The sequence below is a fragment of the Cylas formicarius genome, unplaced genomic scaffold (assembly GCF_029955315.1).
Source record: "Cylas formicarius isolate icCylForm1 unplaced genomic scaffold, icCylForm1.1 PGA_scaffold_7__23_contigs__length_41026272, whole genome shotgun sequence".
Classification (NCBI taxonomy): domain Eukaryota; kingdom Metazoa; phylum Arthropoda; class Insecta; order Coleoptera; family Brentidae; genus Cylas; species Cylas formicarius.
The window spans coordinates 32,280,521-32,302,736 of NW_026844352.1; the positions used below are offsets into that span (position 1 = coordinate 32,280,521).

The 22,216-nt window shown below is 39.2% G+C and overlaps 6 protein-coding genes across 9 annotated transcripts; 5 read left to right on the forward strand and 1 right to left on the reverse strand.

The window, feature by feature from the left end:
• The first annotated feature begins 4 nt into the window (after nt 1-4).
• Nucleotides 5-4,885, forward strand: LOC132704596 (bestrophin-2-like). 2 transcript variants are annotated; one of them, XM_060674696.1, is made up of 9 exons: nt 5-353; nt 3,113-3,226; nt 3,279-3,450; nt 3,496-3,698; nt 3,751-4,147; nt 4,199-4,409; nt 4,461-4,479; nt 4,533-4,633; nt 4,688-4,826. In XM_060674696.1, the coding sequence occupies exons 1-8, from the start codon at nt 277-279 to the stop codon at nt 4,612-4,614; spliced, it is 1,275 nt and encodes a 424-aa protein (XP_060530679.1). In that variant the 5' UTR covers nt 5-276; the 3' UTR covers nt 4,615-4,633; nt 4,688-4,826. The 2 variants fall into 2 exon arrangements, with proteins under 2 accessions (XP_060530679.1, XP_060530678.1); XM_060674695.1 differs by having other exon boundaries at nt 8-353; nt 4,199-4,405; nt 4,688-4,885.
• On the forward strand, nt 4,775-8,639 carry LOC132704595 (bestrophin-4-like). Of its 2 annotated transcripts, XM_060674694.1 has the most exons (10): nt 4,775-4,912; nt 6,448-6,648; nt 6,849-7,020; nt 7,070-7,272; nt 7,328-7,496; nt 7,546-7,779; nt 7,872-8,063; nt 8,126-8,156; nt 8,215-8,324; nt 8,379-8,639. In XM_060674694.1, exons 2-10 carry the CDS (start codon nt 6,467-6,469, stop codon nt 8,586-8,588), a joined length of 1,503 nt encoding a protein of 500 aa, XP_060530677.1. In that variant the 5' UTR covers nt 4,775-4,912; nt 6,448-6,466; the 3' UTR covers nt 8,589-8,639. The 2 variants fall into 2 exon arrangements, with proteins under 2 accessions (XP_060530677.1, XP_060530676.1); XM_060674693.1 differs by lacking the exon at nt 4,775-4,912 and having other exon boundaries at nt 5,409-6,648.
• Nucleotides 8,640-9,941: 1,302 nt separating this feature from the next.
• Nucleotides 9,942-12,546, forward strand: LOC132704597 (bestrophin-2-like). Of its 2 annotated transcripts, none has more exons than XM_060674699.1 (9): nt 9,942-10,497; nt 10,556-10,666; nt 10,734-10,905; nt 10,974-11,345; nt 11,407-11,652; nt 11,713-11,904; nt 12,108-12,133; nt 12,179-12,282; nt 12,340-12,478. In XM_060674699.1, the coding sequence occupies exons 1-8, from the start codon at nt 10,427-10,429 to the stop codon at nt 12,261-12,263; spliced, it is 1,275 nt and encodes a 424-aa protein (XP_060530682.1). In that variant the 5' UTR covers nt 9,942-10,426; the 3' UTR covers nt 12,264-12,282; nt 12,340-12,478. The 2 variants fall into 2 exon arrangements, with proteins under 2 accessions (XP_060530682.1, XP_060530681.1); XM_060674698.1 differs by having other exon boundaries at nt 9,950-10,497; nt 12,103-12,133; nt 12,340-12,546.
• A 9-nt stretch (nt 12,547-12,555) lies between these two features.
• LOC132704599 (uncharacterized) lies at nt 12,556-13,264 on the reverse strand. The gene is made up of 3 exons (XM_060674701.1): nt 13,088-13,264; nt 12,935-13,016; nt 12,556-12,855 (listed from the first exon to the last, which is right to left on the reverse strand). The coding sequence occupies exons 1-3, from the start codon at nt 13,088-13,090 to the stop codon at nt 12,725-12,727; spliced, it is 216 nt and encodes a 71-aa protein (XP_060530684.1). The 5' UTR covers nt 13,091-13,264; the 3' UTR covers nt 12,556-12,724.
• Nucleotides 13,265-13,369: 105 nt separating this feature from the next.
• LOC132704598 (pre-mRNA-splicing factor RBM22) lies at nt 13,370-15,313 on the forward strand. The gene is made up of 4 exons (XM_060674700.1): nt 13,370-13,553; nt 13,609-13,926; nt 13,978-14,339; nt 14,676-15,313. Exons 1-4 carry the CDS (start codon nt 13,500-13,502, stop codon nt 15,202-15,204), a joined length of 1,263 nt encoding a protein of 420 aa, XP_060530683.1. The 5' UTR covers nt 13,370-13,499; the 3' UTR covers nt 15,205-15,313.
• A 559-nt stretch (nt 15,314-15,872) lies between these two features.
• LOC132705218 (heparanase-like) lies at nt 15,873-18,150 on the forward strand. The gene is made up of 9 exons (XM_060675687.1): nt 15,873-16,031; nt 16,085-16,280; nt 16,336-16,670; nt 16,720-16,942; nt 16,998-17,134; nt 17,354-17,532; nt 17,584-17,725; nt 17,779-17,887; nt 17,938-18,150. Exons 1-9 carry the CDS (start codon nt 15,977-15,979, stop codon nt 18,104-18,106), a joined length of 1,545 nt encoding a protein of 514 aa, XP_060531670.1. The 5' UTR covers nt 15,873-15,976; the 3' UTR covers nt 18,107-18,150.
• Nucleotides 18,151-22,216: the final 4,066 nt, after the last annotated feature.

Below are 22,216 nucleotides of genomic sequence, written 5' to 3' on the forward strand. Positions count from 1 at the left end.
TTGTCGCCTCTTATCGATATGTTTACCGAACTAGAAGAAATTCCGAGCAAAGTTACACGCTGATACTTGGTCTGCCTCGCCGACAAACTGTTTACTTTCCTTATTAACATATCTGACGAAAAACGTATCGTTTTGAGTGCTTTTAGCGTACTCTGAGCGAGCGATATTCGGCGTCCGTCGATTCCCGGACGATATCTGTCGCGATAACGCAAAATAAACACATCCGTTGCAGCAGTTTCACGCGATTTGTGTGTTTTATATACGGTCTTGGATATCATGACGGTGAATTATTCCAGCGAAGTGACCTCCTGCACCCGCTTCGGAGTCAGCAGCTTCCTGAAGCTGCTAGGAAGGTATATGCGCGGACATCATCTATCGACCAAATTTGATAAGTCAAATTCGATACATCAACTCGCCAGAACGTATCGATTGGGCTTAGATTGTAAATAGGTCAGTTTTAGGTCAATTAATGCTTAAATTAACTTCGGTAAATATAACGGCCGCTTCCAACAAACAAAATTTTCAGGGCCACACAAAGAGTTCCTCAAACTATTTATCAGAGGACTAAAAAAATGTTCAATTTTGCTTTTAATACGATTATTCTTCTACGTCCAATTGACTTTATAAATACAGTGAATCCTGCGAAATGCGAATCATAGGAGAATTGTAAATACAGGATTTGATATGGCTAATGTTAGCGAACGGTCACTAACATTCTGTCATTAATCATCATTGGGGTAAAACTAGCAATTTGGAGGAAAACATATGGAACTTTTTTATACAAGAATTATTGTACAGGGTGTGTTAATAGTGTGTCAATACGCTTCTAGATGTCTTAACTTTTGAGATACTGGTTGGAAATGTACGTCACTGTACATCGCTGGCGTTCTTTCAAGCAAATATTTTGTTTGTATGATTTGGTCATTTTTGCTTCGTTTTTCTTCATTAATATAATCAAATAGGACTGGAATGGAGTAAATTATAGTTTATAATCGTCACTATCAAATGAATTGAGTACACTCCTCAGTGGATAACAAAATCTTTACTATTACCCGGTCAGATGTATATGTATTACGATCGCTGTTTTACATAAATTTGACTCACTTATAATTAATTTTATCACTATATGTATAAAATTAATACTTTTTTTGCACTTTATATACTAAAATTTATAAGATTGATGATAAATGAAGTAGATATATTACGAAATAATCTGAAATCTTGGGGTATAATGCAAGTAACAAAAAACAATTCAAATATGCATTTCATTTTTTTTTATTTATTTAAGACAAAATTTGAAAGGTTCATGTTTGTCATAGGTTAACTCTTCTTCATCATCCATTGAATCTAACTCTGTAAAAATAAACCGTAAATTGTAAAATATAAATAATTAGTAAATTGATCCGAATATATTTGATAAAAAATTAATGTTTATCAACTTACCAGGGACATTGGTAATTTAGTCGCTAACAAAAGATGGATCTCCATCGAACCATTTAAAGACAAATGTGTTGTCCTGCTCAATCCAACCATACTCCAATGGGTCCAAGGTTGAAGGTTGCTTTTTGTAAGCGTTTTTCCAAATCGTTGAAATGTAAAGTTCCCTCTGGTGGTATTGAGGTTGCGTCAAAATTTTGTATTTTTTTACTAAAATTTTCATTCACATCCGAAGCTTTGTAACTACTCACGGTACTAAAGAGAGTCCTTCCGCCAACGACTGATCTAGTTCAGAGCCAATATCTTTTTTTACGGCTTCATCTGTCTCAGAAACGTTTACGTCTTTTACAAGATTATCAAGAACTATTGTATCATTAGTTATTGAGCTATCAGTTAATGTTGATTGTTGCTCAGTTGCAGACGACGGCGTAGTGGGTTGTAATACAGCTTCTTTGTTGAGATCGGTTGCAATTTTTTTTTGAAGCCGTAAACGCTTTGTAACAACTACTGTGTATATACAGAATCAAAAATTTCGTACTGTAGAATTATTTCATTGTATTTTAATTTATAATGTTTTCTTAACCTCAAAATTTGTCTACATTTTTCCATCTCTTTCTCTTTTGAAAATGTCAATAATTTCTGAGTCTTTGCTGTTGCACAAAAAACGCACTTCACTAGTTCTTTTTCACTCGACATAATCTCAGAGATATTTAACGAATAATAGTTTAATTAAAGAAAAATAATATGAAGCAACACTGTATATTTTATTAAATTCACTAAACACTAGGCATCTGTATAGAGATTCACAAACATACTGAAAACATCTGACAAAAACCGTTAGGTTGGGATTATAACAGAGCCATCTCAGGTATAAACCCTAAATTATTTAAGTGGTAGTAGCTATAAAATAAAATACTATAAGCTGGATTGAATGGAATAGTAATACATAGGACAAAGAAAAAAGACTATAACGAATAATAATCTCAATGGCAGATCGTGTCAAATACTTTTAAATTTTTAATTTTTTGAGCATTTTCAAAACTGTCAGCCATAATGTTAACCGCATGCTAATGGTCTGTCATTATTATTTTTCGATAATAATAATGAGATATTTTAAAATTTCAAAACGACAGCCGTGGTCAAATATATTTAAAACTCGCCAAAAATCAATACCTGTCTCACCTGCGCAGTACCTGGATCCACCGCTTTGGGCTCAGTGGGTCTCCACATCATGTATAATAGGTATAGGGGCCTCAATGTACAAAAACCCAGGTCTGGTCAAATACATGCAGGTAGCCGCCCACTGGCTTTTAGACTATTAATTCTTGTGGAATTTCTGTTTCGAGTATATTTATAATTATATGCTTTTTAATTTCAAGATCCCAAAGAACGACCTGCAACTCCGTCTTAAATGCGTTCTGTAACTCCTCAGTTCATTCATCTTTTTTTTAATTTCAGTTTAAAACCTCTTAAAAACCCGTCTCTTTTCTTTATAAGGACATTAGTATGTCCTGCAACATGTAGAAATTACCCAAATTTCGCTGTAGAAAAAAGGATCACACACGCATATTATTTTCAATGAAACCTTACATTAAGCTACATTAATTACTAGAATCTCACCATAAAATCTAAACCTAAAAGTTCAGTAAAAAATTCTATGTCCCCAACGTTTCAGATGGCGCGGCAGCATATATAAAATCGTGTGGACCGACCTCGTACTATACCTCGCCGTCTACTACCTCCTAAACCTGCTCTACCTCTACGGCCTGGAGGAAACCTATGGCAGGAGGTTGCGATACACACATACCGTGACGACTCACGCGAGTACTGCGTTCTTCTAGGCACTTCATAAACATCGTGACGTACTTTTCAAAATACGGCAACCTTATACCGCTGAGCTTTGTCCTCGGTTTCTACGTCAACGTCGTCTACAACAGATGGTGGAGCCAGTATTCGTGCATACCGTACCCAGACAACATCGCCATTTTGGTCGGCGCCAGCATACACGGAAAGGTACGCCATTATCCTTAAGTATAGCTTCACCAAAAATTTTTCTAGGACGAAAGGGCCAAGATGATAAGGAGGACGATCATACGCTACGTGTGCGTGGCCTTTACGTTGACCCTGAGGACTTTATCACCCAAAGTGAAGAAGAGGTTTCCGACTCTGGACCACTTTGTTCACGCTGGCCTCCTTAATAGGGACGAACGTGCCTTCATCGAGGAACTGGACAACGAGTACCCCTCGTATATTAAATACTGGTATCAAACTGCATAAGGTCGTGGAAGATTTCTTCAATAACTCCATGTGTAGGTTGCCTCTTGCGTGGGCTGCAAACGTTACTACCAGAGCTAAAGCAGAGGGCATCATCCAGCACGAGCTTGGCCTAAAGGACATCCTCGAGGAAATCAACGCATTCAGGGGACAGTGCAAGAAGCTGCTCGACTTCGACTGGATTTGCGTGCCTCTAGTCTACACCCAAGTCGTCACTCTGGCTGTTTACTTGTACTTCTTGTTCACTGTCATCGGCTCCCAATTTATTGAAGAACAAAAAGAAGGAGACACTATAGTATTTAAATTCCCTCTAATGTCCCTCGTCGAGTTTTTCTTTTACATGGGATGGCTTAAGGTTGCCGAGTCTCTGATCAACCCTTTTGGCGAAGACGACGACGACTTTGAAGTGGTGTGGATGATAGATAGACACCTGCAGGTAGAACTATTGCTTTGGGCGAAACTGCAACGGTCTAAGATTTTGTTGAAGGTGGGGTACCTCTTGGTCGACAAAATCCACGAAGAACACCCGGTACTGACCAAGGATATGCATTGGGAGAAGGTAGCACCGCAGCAGCTGCCGTTCACGGTCGCTTCCCAGAAGTTTATGTTCGAATGTCCCGTAGAGTCGACAAATACTGTCAAGATAAGGAAAAACGACGACGATCTGATCATTCCAGAATGGGGTAAAAGTCGAGTGAGTTTGCTAGTTATTTTGAGATGCCATACGGGAGTAATCAAGACAATTTTAGGAACCTCTGCGAGACACAGGTAATTTGAGTTACTGCCGTTAAAAGTGATAAGGTCGGAGGTCGTGTTCGTAGGTTTCAAGCGGTTCTTGTCCAGCTTCGCGAAGAGATCACGTTTACCACCGGATCTGAAGCTGCAACGCGTAGCTGCCGGTGATAATTTGGTATTCGACGATGTAATTAATTACGTGATTTCGAAGGAGGGTCTGTTTCTTACGAAACTATTTTAGTTTAATGTCTACGATGGAGAACCGGTGGCAGTAGGTGGGGAAGAGCGCATGGAGGACGTAAAAGAATTCGAGAAGATGAGGAACGAACGGTTGGAAAAGAGGAAGGAGGACACGCTGAGATATTTCGAGATAATCGCGGAAATCTGGAAGGAGGATAGGGAGAAGGCGAAAAAGTTAATCGACGAATTGTTGAGATAAGGTCGAGGGGCAACCATTTTTTTGGAGGTTATAATGTTTCTTATTAAATAAATTAATGTTTGCATCTTTGGCAAACAACATTTTACGCCTACCCTGTATAAAGTGACTTTCAAATAAAATAAATCTCATATTTTGCAATTTGCACTACAAATAGTGTGATTGCCAACTGAATATTTTCAAATATTTCTCTCGTCCTGTATGACAAGCGAAAACCGTAAATACGCAACTTATAACTCACGACAGGGCCTGCTGTTACTGACACGGTTAAAACCAAATTGTCTCATTTGTCGGGGCAATAGCTTCTCCCCAAAAAAGGAAAAGTCGGAATTCTAAGTTTATGGCCTATAACCGACCTGCTATATATAGGGTGTCCCAACAAGAGCGACGAGGTCTGAAATTACGCAAACGAACGGTCCTAGTAATTTAAGTAAATCAGCCAAGACAAAATCCTGGAAATTATTTTCCAGTCTCTAAAATGATCATCAGGGCCATAATCATTATCTTGAATTTTAAAACTTGGTTTTTACAAAAATTTCTACCGTAACTACAATGACTACTATCTCAAAAGCTGAGAAAGTTTCAAGTCTTTTTTGTTTAATGCTTTTTGCTCTATCTCTACAAGGGAAGTAGTGAGAAACTTCGAATATAATATTAAATTAATGTCCATAAGTTGGAGTAGTAAAAAAGGACTTTTCCTAGGCTAAAATCGTACTATAAGTAACGCGATTGTGATTGCTAACCCTGTTACCAAGTGGAGTTTCTGGCAATCGAAAAAAAAAATAAATGCAACGATATGAGTTTTTTTATTAGATCATTAGATGATGATTAGATCACAACCCGATGAAAACTGCATCTCAATATCTTTATTCTAATCAAAAATATATAAAAAAAAGAACTTAATGCCCGAAAAAAGTTGGATTTTGGGAAAAATTTCCACTTTACGGGTTGTTATTAATGTTTTATTATCTAGAATTTACCAAATAGAACTCTAATTTATTATTTATGATGCCAAATTATATTAAAAATCAAAATGGCAACATTTATTTAAAAAATATATTAGAATACCCCCCACCACTTGCCATTTGTTTTTACAGATACAGCAAACAGCATTAAACAAAGAGATTGGAATTTGTCTTTAAAACAGATGCACTTTAACTACTGACTAAGCGATTAACGATTAAAGATTTCTTGAACGGGATAAATCAATTTCGAAATGGATTCTTTTCTTGGACCCCCTACAAATGTTGTTATTAATTTTTAAAAGATACTTGACAATCTCTCTTCTCGAAACAACCGTCAGCCTGGCCCAGTCCAAACCCACAAATCTGACGGCACAAATTACCTAACGTTTATAAATATACCAGGCGAGGTCAGGTTCGCTTCAGCTGTTGGACTCACACATTCGCTTTCCAACAGTGCGTCGATATCGAGAACGCGTTGTTTTGTGTTTTTTTTATTCAAAACCGATCGGGACAGATTAAAAAATACATAGTCGAAGAACTGATAAGGTTATCTCGCTGATGATTTATTGGGCCTAAAAATACCAGCTTGCTTTAAAACAGCGTTGAACGCGGACGCACGATGACGGTAACTTATACGAGCGAGGTGACAGCGAGTACTGGAATCGGATGCTTCCTGAAGCTGCTAGCGAGATGGAAGGGCAGCATCTATAAAATTGTTTGGGCCGACCTCATCATCTTCCTGGGACTCTATTACGTCCTTAACCTAACGTACTTGTACGCCCTCGACGGATCCTCTAGGGAGTGAGTATACCATGGTATATTATATCCCAAAAAGACCTAGCAATCTGCAGCCCATATAAACCAACTTCTATAAACTATAACTCCGTCACAACAGCCTTTGAAATCTGTGGATATAATATCAGTCTTACCCGCGAAAATAGACCGTGTGATCATATAATCTCGATGTAAAGTGTTGGTGTTAAGTTAACAAAACTTCTTAGATACTTCGTCAGGGTCGTTACTTACTGCTCGAAGAACGCCAACCTCATACCCCTCAGCTTCGTGCTTGGGTTCTTCGTCAACATCGTTTACAGCAGGTGGTGGAGTCAGTTCACGGCGATCCCATACCCCGACAACCTCGCCCTGCTGATTGGTGCCAACATCAAGGGCCAAGCAAGTTTTGACCCTTTGCGCTCCTTCGAAAGCTCATCTTTCCTTACAGGACGAAAGAGCTAGGATCGTCAGACGGACCATCGTGCGTTACGTGTGCGTCACATTCACTATAACTTTGACCATGATGTCACCCAAGGTGAAGAAAAGATTTCCCACATTAAATCACTTCGTGGACGCCGGGCTGCTAACCAAGGACGAGAAAAAAATCATCGAGGACCTGGACAACGAATATCCCAACTATTCGAAGAATTGGTCAGCGATGAAAGTGATGGTGCGACTTCCTGGTGCATTAAGACACGTGTTTTAGGCTTCCTCTAGCTTGGGCAGCTAATATCACGACGAGGGCGAGACACGAGGGCATCATCAGGGACGACCTGTCGGTGAGGAGTATCTTGGATCAGATTAATGCATTCAGAACCAAGTGCGGCGAAATGTTGGCTTATGATTGGATCAGCGTGCCGTTGGTTTACACGCAGGTAGGGGGTGTCAAAACCGGCTACTCAAATATACCAGTTCGCGTTTTAGGTAGTGACGATTGCAGTGTATAGTTATTTCCTGATCACAGTGATCGGAGCCCAGTTCATAGACGTCGAGACGTCGTCCGGTTTGCAGAATATCATGTTCAGTTTTCCGACGATGCCAGTGCTCGAATTCTTCTTCTACATGGGCTGGTTGAAGGTAGCGGAAACACTGATCAACCCATTCGGCGAAGACGATGACGACTTCGAGGTGGTGTGGATGATAGATAGGCACATACAGGTAAACCACGTTTGGGTGGGGATTGTTGATAGCGACGGGTCCAGGCGTCATGTAAATGTTACGAGGCTGAATTTACCAGTGTATTGTCGTAGGTGTGCTATCTGTTGGTGGACAAAATCCACCAGGACCACCCCAAGCTCATGAAAGACTATTACTGGCAGCAGACGGCGCCGGATTTGCTGCCATTCACGGTCGGCTCGCAGCAGTACATGAAAGAGATACCGGTACAGTCGGCGGAGAATTTGAAGGTGAAGAAAACCGATCAGGACCTGGTGATACCCGAGGTGATTCCGCACGACGAAGCGCGACATCAGAGTAAAGAAAGTGCGGTATTGGTGTGTTTCAGAGCACGACGCGACATTCGGTGCAGAGTAAAAGTAACACCCGATGTACCCCGCTTTGGTAACGCCCATGGATGCATCGTTTTATTTTTAGGATCGCTTTGGAACATCATCAGCAACGCATTTACCAAAAAGACGGACTACTGCCGCGGTTATTACCTGAGGAAAATTGCAGTGGATGACAACGCGGACGTCTTTGACGAGGTAACGAGTGCCCGAGGTTTTATGGATCCATCATAGAGAATTGCCACGTTTCAGATCAACATCTACGAGGAGGAGGGCCCAAACAAGATCCGGATTCCATTATACCAGAAGTCGAAGTGCAACGAAAACGCGGAAGAGTTCGAAAAATTGCGAAAAGAAAGGCTCGACCGGCACAGGGACAAGCTGCTCAAGTGTATAGCCCTACTCAAAGCTGGCAACGATGGCAACACGGAGAAAAAACTAGTGTATGATATTGTGAGATGAAGCAATACAATAAATAATTTTTAAATATATAAACGCATCTCTGCCTATGGAATCGTGACAAAGGAATATGCGAAAAAATACTCGCTATGACATAAGTTATGTTTAGGTTTTCTTGGAAATTTTAGTCAATTTGCGAAGTTCAACTGATATGCAAGTCATGTATACCAAATTGAAAGCGGCGGAAATAAAATCGAGGCGCCATCAATTTGCCAACATCAAAAACTTGATAAAAATCGTCTATAAATACATTTCTAATTCCTGTGCCAAACAGGGTTGTGGTCAAACAAGTCAAAATAGTCCAAAATTATTTTCTGTCTTATGTACAAAAATGCATTTTCCACAATTTTTTTTTCTATGATCGCACAAAAAGGTACTACAGTTTAAACTGTGCTTTGGCATCGTCCAACCTTTTACTTTTGGATGGCATCTGAGTTTCGGTAATTAATTCATGTTTAAGAAAAATGTTGTATGTAACACGTGCAAAAAGGAAATTTTTGCACCAGGCAAGTTACATTTCCAAAAGATTTACTTAGTAAGTTTTTCTCTCTCTCTCTCTGTTCTTAGATTTGAGCTATTAGCTACTTCCGTTCTCATTCATTGTCAGCTTTCAGATTATTAGACAAGATAACAACATGTGAACTAGATCTTAGCTCCCTTGCGAAATTAAATTGTTTTTTTTGAAAAATAAAATTTTAAATTTAATATACTATTTGACATTTTGTTATTAATTTTTTAGGTGATATTTTGGTTTTTCCGTGAGCTTTTAAAAAAACGTATGTTCTAAAGGTTAACAGTGAATCGTTTTTAAATATATATTACTTAGTTACATTTACATCAACAATCATCGGTTTTCGACAGATAGATATTTTAATTGAAATAAACGACAGTATTCTAAATTAATTTAAGAACAACTTACTAAAAAAAATTGAGCGGGTCCGAGCTTTTTGTGGTTTATACTTTTTATGGTCTGTTCATAGATATAAGAAAGTAACCATTAATAATAATCTTGTTGCATTGTATGTTAATGACCACCCTTGGATAATCCGTTCAAACGCAATTGGTCACTTTCTTATATCTATTAACAGACCATACCTCCGTTCATGCGGATATGCCACTTGGTCGACTAGTATCGCGTCTCAGTTTATTTTGTCTTTCTCGACGTAATTAGTTATTAGTTAGATATCAAACTTACCAAAACTGTGAAGTAGACAGGCTATAAATTTTTTTTTTCTAGTCACCACTCTAAAAAGTGTCACTTTAAGACGATCGGTGGATATAGCCACTGATGGTATTTTGGGACCAATGGTTTTAGAAAACGTCAAACTTCTAACATGTAACACATACTGTGCTCAAGCCAAAACAACCTCGTGACTAAAGTGTCATTTATCAAACTTGTTGCATAATTTACTATTAGTAAATTATTAATCTAAATTAACATGGTTTGTTGAACGCAAGTACGTTCTGCTACATTTTATTATTGATACGTTTCTCATTTGTCGGTCTCATGGAGAAATAGCAAACTATGAGCATAGGCGTCCTCTCTCGGTCAGGACAATGACTAACCAAATGAATTCCGTAATACCCTGTATAGGTGCGATTATATAATACGGTTTACTAGGAAAACGCTTGCGGAAAATCAGATCGCGCGAAACGTGACCACCTAAACAACCTTGAACGCCAAACGCTTAACATACAGAACTAATTATTATCTTTAAACCTGGAAGCGGTTAACATTTGCCAATAATCATTTTAACTTTTACGATAAATGTTTAAAACGCAGTCGAACTCGAATTCCCGACATCGATAGCGTATTTCAGCGAAAATCTATTTTTGAGGTCATGACTGTGAGTTATACGAGCAAGGTTACCACCAGTACCGCCATAGGATGTTTCCTCAAGCTACTAGCGAGGTGAGTAAAACAGTTTTGTGATTACTTAAGGCACGGGCAACTCACCCATCTTCCGCAGGTGGAAAGGGGGCGTGTATAAGATAGTGTGGGCGGACCTGGTACTATTTTTGACCCTTTATTACATTCTCAATTTATCGTACGTATTCGCCATGAGCACATCGTCTAAAGAGTGAGTGAAAACAAGTCGCAACACTGGCATCAGGCGCTACTTGGCTCTTGTATTTATTGCGTTTCAGTCTTTTCGTCAAGATAGTAAACTACTGTTCGAGCAATGCCAACTTGATTCCCGTCAGCTTCGTATTGGGATTTTACGTGAGCATCGTTTACACGAGATGGTGGAACCAATTCCAAGCTATACCGTCGCCTGACTCGCTGGCCTCGTTAATAGCAGCTTGCGTTAAAGGACAAGTGAGTTCTAGAACACAGGACTTATCTGTGGTCAGTGCCATTCTCTGGTATCTGTGTTCCGTGCTTAGGACGAACGGGCCAGAATAGTAAGAAGAACTATAGTGAGGTACGCGTGCGTCGCGTTTACTCTCACGCTTGCGATGACGTCATCCAAAGTTAAAAAGAGATTTCCAACCCTTAAGCATCTAGTCGACGCTGGACTGTTGAGCAGAGACGAGAAAAAAGCAATGGAAGATTTGGACGGCGAGTACCCGAATTATTCAAAAAATTGGTTGCCTCTAGCGTGGGCTGCCAACGTAACGACACGAGCTAAGCACGAAGGAATCATTCGGGACGACGCGTCTGTCAGGAAAGTCCTACGGCAAATCGAAATTTTCAAAGCACAATGCGCGGAACTGCTTGCGTATGACTGGATAAGCATCCCGTTGGTTTACACGCAGGTTTGTGGTCTGCGATCCGCTTACCGAAGTCGTTATACTGTGCATATAATTCCTACTGCAGGTGGTAACCATAGCGGTTTATAGTTACTTTTTCATAACCGTGCTAGGGGCGCAATCTATAGATTCCGTCGACACCGTTCCGAAGATCAGTTACTTGCGTAGAATCGTGTTCAGTTTTCCGTTGTTCCCAGTGCTCGAATTTTTCTTTTACGTGGGTTGGTTAAAAGTAGCCGAGACATTAATCAATCCGTTCGGGGAGGACGATGACGACTTCGAGGTGGTGTGGATGATAGACAGAAATATACAGGTGATGCAACACTTATTACGTTTAGGCGATGTTAATGAATTTGTCGCCTATTTTCGAAAGGTGTGTTACCTGTTGGTGGATAAAATCCATCAGCAACATCCGAAGTTGATGAAGGATTATTATTGGCTACAGACCGCGCCGGATGTATTGCCGTTTACCGTCGCCTCCCAGCAGTACATGGACGAAATTCCGGTTCAGTCTGCTCAAAATTTAAAAATTGAAGCAAACGAACAGGACATCGTCGTACCCGAGGTAAAGTGGCGTTTCAGCTTCAACCGATTTTGACCGGACTCGCCGCAGACAATGACGTCATTTCGTGGTTTGAATTGCTAAATAAACACAGAATAGGAACTCGTTTCTCTGGAATTCCTCCTTACCGGACTTACCACAAAATTATTTAACCTTACCCATTTTTTGCCAATTATTTTTTAAGGTGTTTGTTTATTTTAGAGCAGATGTCGCCCAGGAATCCGGGAGAAAAGTAAGAGGAAACCATTTTTTTAAACAAATAATAACATTTTTGTAGGATCCTTCTGGAACACTCTATGGCGCCCTTTTGTAAAAAAGTCAAACGATCGGGGTTACTATTTAAGAAAAGTGACCTTGGATGATGAAGAAACATTTGAGGAGGTTGGACTTCCCTTTCTAGTTTAGTTGACCAAGTGTGACTTTTTTTTTTGTGTGCAGATCAACACTTACGAACATGCGGAGGATGAAATTGGGTTTCGAATAAACCATAAAGCAGGATGTGAACAAAATATTGAGGAATTTGAGGAGTTGAGAATGGAAAGGCTCGAGAAACAAAAGGAGAAATTAATGAAATTCATAGAACTCTTGAAAATGGAAACTAACAGGGCTGAAGCAAGAAGAATTCTTAATGAAATTATTAAATAAAATGTTAAGCACTGTGCAGCTTACTCTTTATTTAAAATCATAGATTAGTCAATAAATTAGAAATTACAGCACCTACAGTATCACACTGAATAAATAAAAATACAAAAACCTACATAAAAAATCCAATAATATATATTTAGTTGCTTAATTTTGTAATATAAAAAATATTTTTATTATTTTAAGATGAAGAAACATACTCCACAGCTTTTCCTGTCTTTTTAATAAGTTCCAAGACATCTTCAGCTGAAAGGTTTGTCTTCACTTTAACCTGCTGATCCTTGAGACTGATGTCAAAATTTTCGATCCTATCTATATAGGAAGTCAAATGTTAAACTACATACCACACCTCTAAATAAATTAAGAAGTTACAGCAAAAAATTTTTGTTACCTTTGTGCTTTTCCAGGACTCGTTGCACAGCCCCGGAACAACCTTCGCAGGTCATGGTCACTTTGTATTGGTGTACTTGAGCCTGCAATTGAAAAATGAAAACATTTTTTGAAAGTTTCGCAAATCAACTCCAAATATTTTTACGTCACTTACCATTTCGTAAAATCTGTTGTGCTGATGTAATTACTAGGTCGAACGGATCACTAAAGTAGCAAGCACTCAAAAATTTGTACCCACTTCATTGAAAAGATAAAGCGAATACCATCGTCACCACTGTCCGCATTTAAAAAAAAAATGATGACGTTTCGACAAACGAAGCGTTTATAGAAAAGAAAGAGGAAGAGTTTGTGGTCTCTACTAGTTCTTGCACCACAGAATGTTGATACTGTGGTAGAGAGTCCTACAAAACTCTTATTTAGTGTTCTGTGCTATAGCTAAATGCTATGTAATGCGAACGGACTGAAAAGTGTCAACGGTGTGTGCATTCTGCAATTTTTTTTTTTGGTCGACAGTGCTTAGGATTCAAATCGCTTACCTACGGTTGTTTGCCCATACCAACATAAACATGGCGACGTCGAAGACGACGAATACGTACAACAGACAAAACTGGGAAGATGCGGTATGTGCTCACTGTTAAATAAATAAAACATGGTATTAGTGAAGTTTGTTTTAAGGACTTTCCAATTCTCTGCCAGACGTGTCTGGGCGATAATCCGTACATACGTATGACGAAGGAAAAATACGGCAAAGAGTGCAAAATTTGCTCGAGACCCTTCACGGTATTCCGATGGTGTCCCGGTGCTAGAATGCGCTTTAAGAAGACAGAAGTCTGCCAGACGTGTAGCAAACTAAAGAATGTCTGTCAGACGTGCCTTCTGGACTTGGAGTATGGTTTGCCCATACAAGTCCGAGATGCGGCGCTGAAGCTAAGAGATGATTTGCCCAAAAGTGACGTCAACAAAGAGTTTTATATCCAAAACATGGAGAAAGACGTGAGTGTAACTATTTTTTTGCCTGAATATATTGAGATGGTTGTTGTTTAGTTGGCCAGATCAGATCCGGGCACTTTGAACTCTAAGTTAAATGAACCCAACGACCTTCTAATGAGATTGGCTCGGACGGCGCCTTATTACAAACGTAACCGGCCCCACGTGTGTTCATTTTGGGTCAAAGGAGAATGTAGACGAGGTGAAGAATGTCCTTACAGGCATGAAAAACCAACGGATCCAGATGATCCACTGGCCGATCAAAATATTAAGGATCGTTATTACGGAGTTAATGACCCTGTGGCTGATAAACTGTTGAAACGTGCGGCCGCTATGCCTGTTTTGGAGCCCCCAGATGACAAAACAATCACTACTTTGTACATAGGCAACTTAGGAAATCTTTCTGAGCAAGATATAAGGTGAGTGAAATTTTTAAAAGAAGAGGGACTGGTTTTCAATTATCGCTCACAAAAAATTCTAAAACATTAATTAATTAATTAATTAAATTAAATTTAAATTAAATATTCTTAAAAATTTAATTATAAAATTATATATTTCGTTATGGTGCGAGACACATATTGCACCACTGACATAACATCAACATAGAAAGTGTAAATAGGTTAGTTTCATAGCAACTTACAGCAACCTTTATAATATTGTATTCATTGTCGTACCAAATATCAAAGTGTGAATCACCTGATTAGCAAACTATACCTTCTTGTGATTAGATAATGTTAGAGATCTTTTATTTTAAGGGATCACTTCTATCAGTATGGAGAAATCCGGTCTGTGAGTCTAGTTGCAAAACAGCAATGCGCTTTTGTGCAGTTTACTACAAGGGCGGCAGCTGAAATAGCTGCAGAAAAAACATTTAACAAACTCATTTTGGGAGGTCGAAGGTTAACAATAAAATGGGGCAGATCACAAGGGCGTACTGTGATTACCCACCTAAGCAATGAGGAAATTTATCCCGCAGTTCCCGGTTTACCCGGAGCCCTGCCAGAAATCAGTAATAATTTCTTTAATTTGGAACCGGGTCATATTCCTTTGCCGAGTATGCCGCCCCCTCAGCCGATCATTGTGCCACCAATGTTCGGGCCACCCCCGCTGCCGCCTTTCTTTTTTAGCACTCCTCAATTGCCTCCGTTCCCACCTGCTGTCGCTGCTGCCACTACGTCGGTGGCGGGTCAAGGGGAAAGTGCGGTTAAACCTAGCGTTCATTATCCGTCGCAGGATCCGTCTAGATTAGGGGCCACCCAGGTGACGGCCCCAAAACAAGATTAAGGAAATAACCAGTTTATTTTATTTTCTTTTATAATTTTATTATTTAGAATTTAATTAAAGGGAAACGATTTAGTTTACTATATTTTTACCTGCCAACATTTGATGATCTTGGGTACTAACACATGACGTTGAATAATCGATTACGTCATGAAAGTAAGTATATCCAATGGGAAAGACACAATCACGGAATATGGTGGAATTTTGTTTTTTGTTTTACTTCTAATGGCCATGTCCACAAAGTCAATCGGCCAGGTTACAAAAATAGATGACTGTAGACAAAAAATCCTAAAGGATGCCATCGTAATGAAAAGGTCTGTACTAATACATCATCCTTCAGGTTTGTCAACATGTTCATACAGTGGAACAACTTCTAACGGTTAACTGTTGCTGCAATTATCTCATATGGAATATCCGATCCCATCTAGCCTGGTTACCAGTGTGAATATAAGACATTCAGAAATCGTATTAACATGTACCTAATCACAAATCCATATACATCCGCTCAAGGCGAACACTATTTTCCAAATTTAAAGGCACAGTGACTCCACTACTTCAGATAACAAATACACAAAAAACTATTTTAAATGAAACCACACAAAGTTTGGGTTAGTACCCCTAAAAACCTTGCCTAAGGTTACGTAATTTGTAACTGGACGAAGCAGTTTTCTGTGGTTTGAATAACAGTCTCAATACTTCAATATGAAAAACAAATACAGAACCTAACCTTTACGAGTTTCAGGTCGGTGGTACGAGACAACAAATTTATGCAATCATGATTGTCAAAACCATCAAACAAAACGAGTTTTATCTCCTCAGGTCCATCAGACGTACGCTAATTTTCCCACTAAACACTTAAACACCCTACCATCTTAAGTTTCAGTGAAAACCCTGGTGTCCTTTTGTTTTGCAATCGTATTTTTCACCATATTTATCGACATTGTGAACCAACCAAAGAGTGGATCAAGTTTTTACCTTAATTTAACAGAAGTAAAGTCGCACATAGTCGATGAAAAGTTTCTTAGCCTCGGATTAGACACTAGCGTTGTAGCGTCCAATTTTAAAGGTTTTAATTTTACGTAGGCACCGTTTGGCATTAAAGTAACCGACCATTTACTAACCGCACCGTTCTAGGAGCCCCAAACTGAAAAGTCTAATTAGTAATTTAAGCCCATGTTACTTTCGCGTCGGCGGTAATTTGGCGGACATGTTGCACTTTAGTGTAAACGGCACGGACTACAGGACGCGCGAGATTTCATACAACGCCCAAAATTATACAGATTTCAATATGACAGCAACAGAGTGGACAAATTTGAACAAGTTTGTTAGTGATGTCAAAGTCAATCTGATTTTTGATTTGAACGCGCTAAGAAGATTACAAAATGGCGCTTGGGATTCCAGTAACGCGAAGGATCTCATTAAGTTTTCGTCCGACAATGATTTCAAACTCTATTGGGAATTGGGCAATGGTTACCCGAGTTACTAGATACCTAACTAGTATTTCAAGTTATGTTTTAGAACCCAACTCGTTCTATCACAAGTTCAATAGAAGTGTCAATGCCAGTCAATTGGGTCGCGATTTTGTGGAGCTCAGAAAAATCCTAGATCAATATGAAACATATAAGTCGTCGTATTTGGTTGGACCAGACGTCACTCGACCTAGAACTAAAGACATATCAATGTATCTTGAAAAGTTTTTAAGAGCTGGCGCCCGAGTATTGAACGCCATCACCTGGCATCAGTGGGATTAAATCCCTTTTAATATTCTTGTACTCTCAACCTTGAAACTATTGCAGCTATTATTTCAACGGTAGAACGGCGACGCCAGAACAATTTTTAGATCCCGAGACTTTTGATCTATTAAAAATCCATATTAAACGGGTTCTGAAGGTAACGCGTTCCCTTAAACTAGATGATAAACCTCTATGGTTGGGTAAGCATTTGTGGAAAATATTTTATATTAGGTTTATTCTATTGGAAAATTTCTTTTCTTTCTTTTATTCTATGGGATCCTCTCTTGTAACCTGATAAGGTATTTACGCTAGAATATAAATCTAGCAACAGGTGGAACAGTGCACATTTTATCCGCGGTACGAATTGGAGTGAATTTGAATTTAACCGATGTTTACTTTTTTTTATCGTTCGAATATAGGGGAGACCGCGACGGCTTGGGGCGGAGGCGCCCGCGGCTTATCCGACAGGTTTATTGCCTCGTTTATCTGGCTGGATAAATTGGGCCTGTCAGCCAAAATGGGTGTCAGCGTTGTAATGCGTCAATCGATATTTCACGAACATTACGCACTTTTAAATGATGATTACGATCCGAACCCAGTAAGTTTATTGAATTGTAAACTGGGAGGCATTAATCTCACTTTTATGTAGAACTACTGGGTAAGTATTCTTTATAAACGTCTAGTCGGACGTACTGTAATAACATCTCAAAATGACAAAAACATCGAAGTCAGACTGTATGCTCACTGTGCAAAAAAATCGTCGTTTAACGGTACCAGGCCAGCTCTCGTAGGTAACACGGCCACAGCCGTCTTGAAAGTAATTTCATAGCATATCTTCTTCCAGTGTTCGGGGTTAACGTCTCACCAACGGAGGCAATAGTCAAAATTGGTGGCGTCACATCAGACCCTCTGGTCGATTCATTCGAGTTAACATCAGATTCCCTTTTTTCGCGGTGACTTTTATACGCGTGCGCAACTCAACCCTATATATATAACATTTTAGAACGGTTTTGTTGAATGGGAAACCCCTCCTTCTCGCGTCAAATCACAGCCTCCCCGATTTTAAACCCAAAGTGATCGACTTGCTTATGGGCGACATCGTGATGCCTAAATACTCGTGTTGCTTCTGGATTTTTCGCAATGTCAATGTCGCGGCTTGCGGGACAAACTGAGTTCGTTTTATGTTATGACAAATAAAACACATCTTTGTTAGCAAGTGTTTTAATACCACCTATAAGAGACCCAGTGCATCACAGAATTTCGATCCTCGCAGCCCATTCCTATAGGTAGTCGCAACGAAGTAAAGAAAAAAAAGAAACTGCTTAGTTCATTCGTTGAACGTTTAGAATCAGTCAAATGCAGTGAATTAAAATAAAACGCACTTTTATTAGCAAGTTTTTTATTATACCAAATTAAGAACCCCATGGAACATAGTTGCGAAAGTCGCGAGTCGGAGTTGATTTTGTCACACCCTACTGGCTATGACCTAGTGCGTAGTTCTCGGAGGTAGACCTCTCAATAAAAACTCACTTTACAAAACACTTGGCTTTGGCGTTACAAACAATTAGCTACTCAATTTACATTGCAAAAGGGGAGCCCGGAGTCTGTAGCACGATCTATGTATTGGTGGTCCGTGGCTGTGGCCAGAAATGGGTCGGCTTTTCATGGTAGAAGTCGCGGACCCAAGGGCCAACGGACTATACATAACTTTTGAGTTGCTACTAATATAGAGGTATGCGCCGATCTAGCCAGTGGAGTCAGGGTTTACCATGCACTTCTCTTGAAGTAAAACGCTGAGATTAAAAAAAAACACTAAAAATCTTGAAAACGGTTGATGAGGTTCAGTTAACGTTTAATAGAATAGAATACTGTTGACATTTATGAAGACTCATAAATTGTATTGTTTGAGAATGGTCTTTTAGACATTTCGCTATTTATATGTTGCTATTTTTATGCCTTTTTTTTATTGGTGCTTCTAAATAATATACCTAAACCTAGACAATATCTTACTGTTGAAATTAAATTAAGTCCGATTGAACCACACAGTAACGTACAGAAACAATATAAGTACGATGTTTATAGATTATACTATATAATAGCGGACCATCCAAAAGAAAATATTACACACGAACGATTTGCAAACTGTCTTTTTATGAGCAAAGCAAGCTGGCTTCCTAGGCAGCAACAATCTCGATCGGAGTACTCTCGATAAGAGAGAGACAAAAAAACTCCTAAAGATAAAAAGAATTTTACTTCAGGGTAGAAATGGGATTGGGATATATATATTTAAGATAGAAACTGTTACCTCTATTGTCTAGATCACCTAAGACACGGAGACGTTTTCTGACCAAAATTCGGAGCACCAAGGGAAAATCGTGAACCAGGTGGCTGCTGTCATTTAGTCGGCGGATGAAAGCCAAATTTGCGCTGGTAGAGCGCTTGTTCGGCAACGGATAACCTTACCTGTTACTTTCGAAAATCGATGAAATCGAATTTTTCGAAAGCATCTTCGCTCGTATAAAAATGTTATTAAAATTTTTTGGTGACGGTAGGTTCTAGGGGACCGTCGTTGGTACAGAGATGCACAGCGTCGAAAAAAAAATTTTTTTTGTCTGTCCGTTCTACGTTCTCCGCTCTCGTCTTTTGGTTTTTCCTGAATAACTTTCGAACCGTTATAGCTGCAAATTTGAAATTTGTCTCCTGCGATTTTCGACTGTTTTCTGGACATTGACTATGAACACGATAAGCGTCCGAAATTTGAAACAATCGACTTCATATTTGGTGTACCGGCTGTGGCGGAACCTATTGAAAATAGGGGGCTGGGAGGTCGAGAACTATTTTAAAAAAATTAAAAATCACGTTTGCAAGGGTCTACAAAAAAAGACCATTTTTAAAAGACCAAAAAAATTCTCGAACCAGAAGACGCATAAACTTTTATGTTTGACAATTTTTCAAAAATATACATGGTGGGCCGCAAATTTATAAAAAACTGAAAAATGGGTCCCCCTATTATTGAAAATTTTAATATAACTGAAAGACATTTCGATATAGCCCATATAGACAGCAAAATCTTTTGTATTTAAGTATTATTGTACAGTGTGTTCCCGATATTCCCTGCTAAATAAGAAATGTGTTAAGTGTCCACATTTAAACACTAGAAACTGGGTGCAATAAAATTTTACCAAGTATTTTTTTCTAATTTTTTAATTTCTTTTTTGGTAATTTTAACTTCCAGAAAAATATGTTTTTCTCCATAATCGTTCACCCGATCGGCAAAATTCTTTAACCAGCAGACGCGAAAGATCCAGTGCAATAACATTTATTTCTCGCATTTTTTCGATTATATACAGGGTTTCCAAATTATACTCAAAAATCTAAAAGACCTAAAAAATTGTTTTTTTATAGAGTAAATTATTAACCACAAATCAAAAATCGTAAAAAATATGGCTAATCGCTTCAAATAGTGTCATAGGCCGCATCAAGGGCTACAATTTTTCTTTTTGCGGTTTTCGCAATCCATCGATAGCATCCAAATCCATATTAAAATCGCTATTTCGGTAGCTCAGTCAACTTATTTTCTCCAAAAAACCATTTAGTATTTTTGAAAAATTCTTGTACCAGGATCTTGATCCAGGACTATAGCCTCCATTTGCTGATTTCAATTTTTTTTAAATTATGTACAGGGTGTGTCAATTATGGGTAAAAAAATAAAAGACCCTGAAAATTGCCGTTTTCGTGGATAAATTATTAGCTGTAAATGAAAAACTATTAAACATGGGATAATTTGGTTTGAACGGTCTCGAATATTGTGTCGAGAGATAGAGTTTCAGGTATCGTCTGTAATACAGGGTGCGCGAGATACTTGGAATAATTTAGTTGGAAATCGTTATTACTTGTACAATTTTTTATATAGGGTGTGTACACAATGTAATTATATCGATTTTGCGAAAGTTCCATGGTCCTCTAGGAAACGCAAAGCGACTTCCTTCTCAAATACAAAGCTACCTCGCGCTACGCGCTACGAACTTGCCCCGCCCAGCGACGATTTTTCGAAAGCAATCTTGTTATTTATTGTCCGCACGTTATAATAATAATATGGAGTTGGCAATATTCTTTCATGTCAGCTATTTAAAAATCGACCTTAACGTTCTAAATCTGGTAATATCAGCACTCGAATAACGAAAAAATAAAATAGAACGCGGTTAGTTAATTACACGCGTCCCCATTAATTGACCCGTAATCCCTAGGAGGATCTATATTGGAGGAATCGCGAGTCTCTCCGGACGCTCGTAAGCCACGATGCGAGCCGCGCATAATGAAGGTAACACTCTAGATGGTCCTCGAAGATACAACGAGCTCTCCAGCGATGACGATTCGCTGCGTCCTCCTCGCCTTGGCGCGGAAAGTCTTTGTCAGCACTTCAGATTTTTTTTCTCGCTCGTCATCATCGTGACTACCCCCCTTCACCGCCCTACGGGCGTCGTTTTTACTTAATAAGGCGTTTTTAGTCCTGCTGAAGGGTTTGCGGCGTAAGCAGCTACGTGGTGTGACGGTTTATTAACGTTTTCATAGTGGCAAACGAGATTAGATAATATTAAGGCGGGTGAACGGCCAAAGTAAAAAAAAATTTGCCCACAGGGTGTTTCCTATAGCTGCGTAATGAGAAAGACGACAACCACGTGGTTAGTTGTCTGTGCTCTCGTTTCGGCACTCAGTGAGACTACTGGAGAGACGATCAAGTAAGAATCGACCTGTATCGATTTCGTTAATTACGTAGGAGATTATTTCGTTCGTTTTCGGTATCAGGGGTCTGGTCGAGTTGGCCTCTTGAAATATTTACTTCTATTTTCATAACACCCTGTATATTTGCAGCCGCGGCAATCGACCGATAGCAAAGTCGGCATCGACTATTAATTTTCTCGTTCGTTTTCGGTATCATTAATTTTGAAAACTCTCTGTATATACGAAGTGCCATTATTCGGGCGATGACAAAACCGATAGAACCTTTGATGTTATACGCGGCTCTTTTTTTACTTTTTACGGCGTAATTGCCCGGGCAGGAAACTTAAAGGCTTTTGATCTGGGACGATTAAAACGTGCGGCGTTGAGGAACAAAGCTGAAAATTAACTTTAACCTACATGAGTCGCGACACTTTTCCGCGTTGCGCTCAATTTCGGAAAAGAGGTGGGGTTTTTTGTTTTAACTCGTCGAGACTTTGTTCCCCCCACCCCACCCCACTGCTTAATGTTTCTGCTGTTTCGTAAGTCCTATTTTTGCGCAT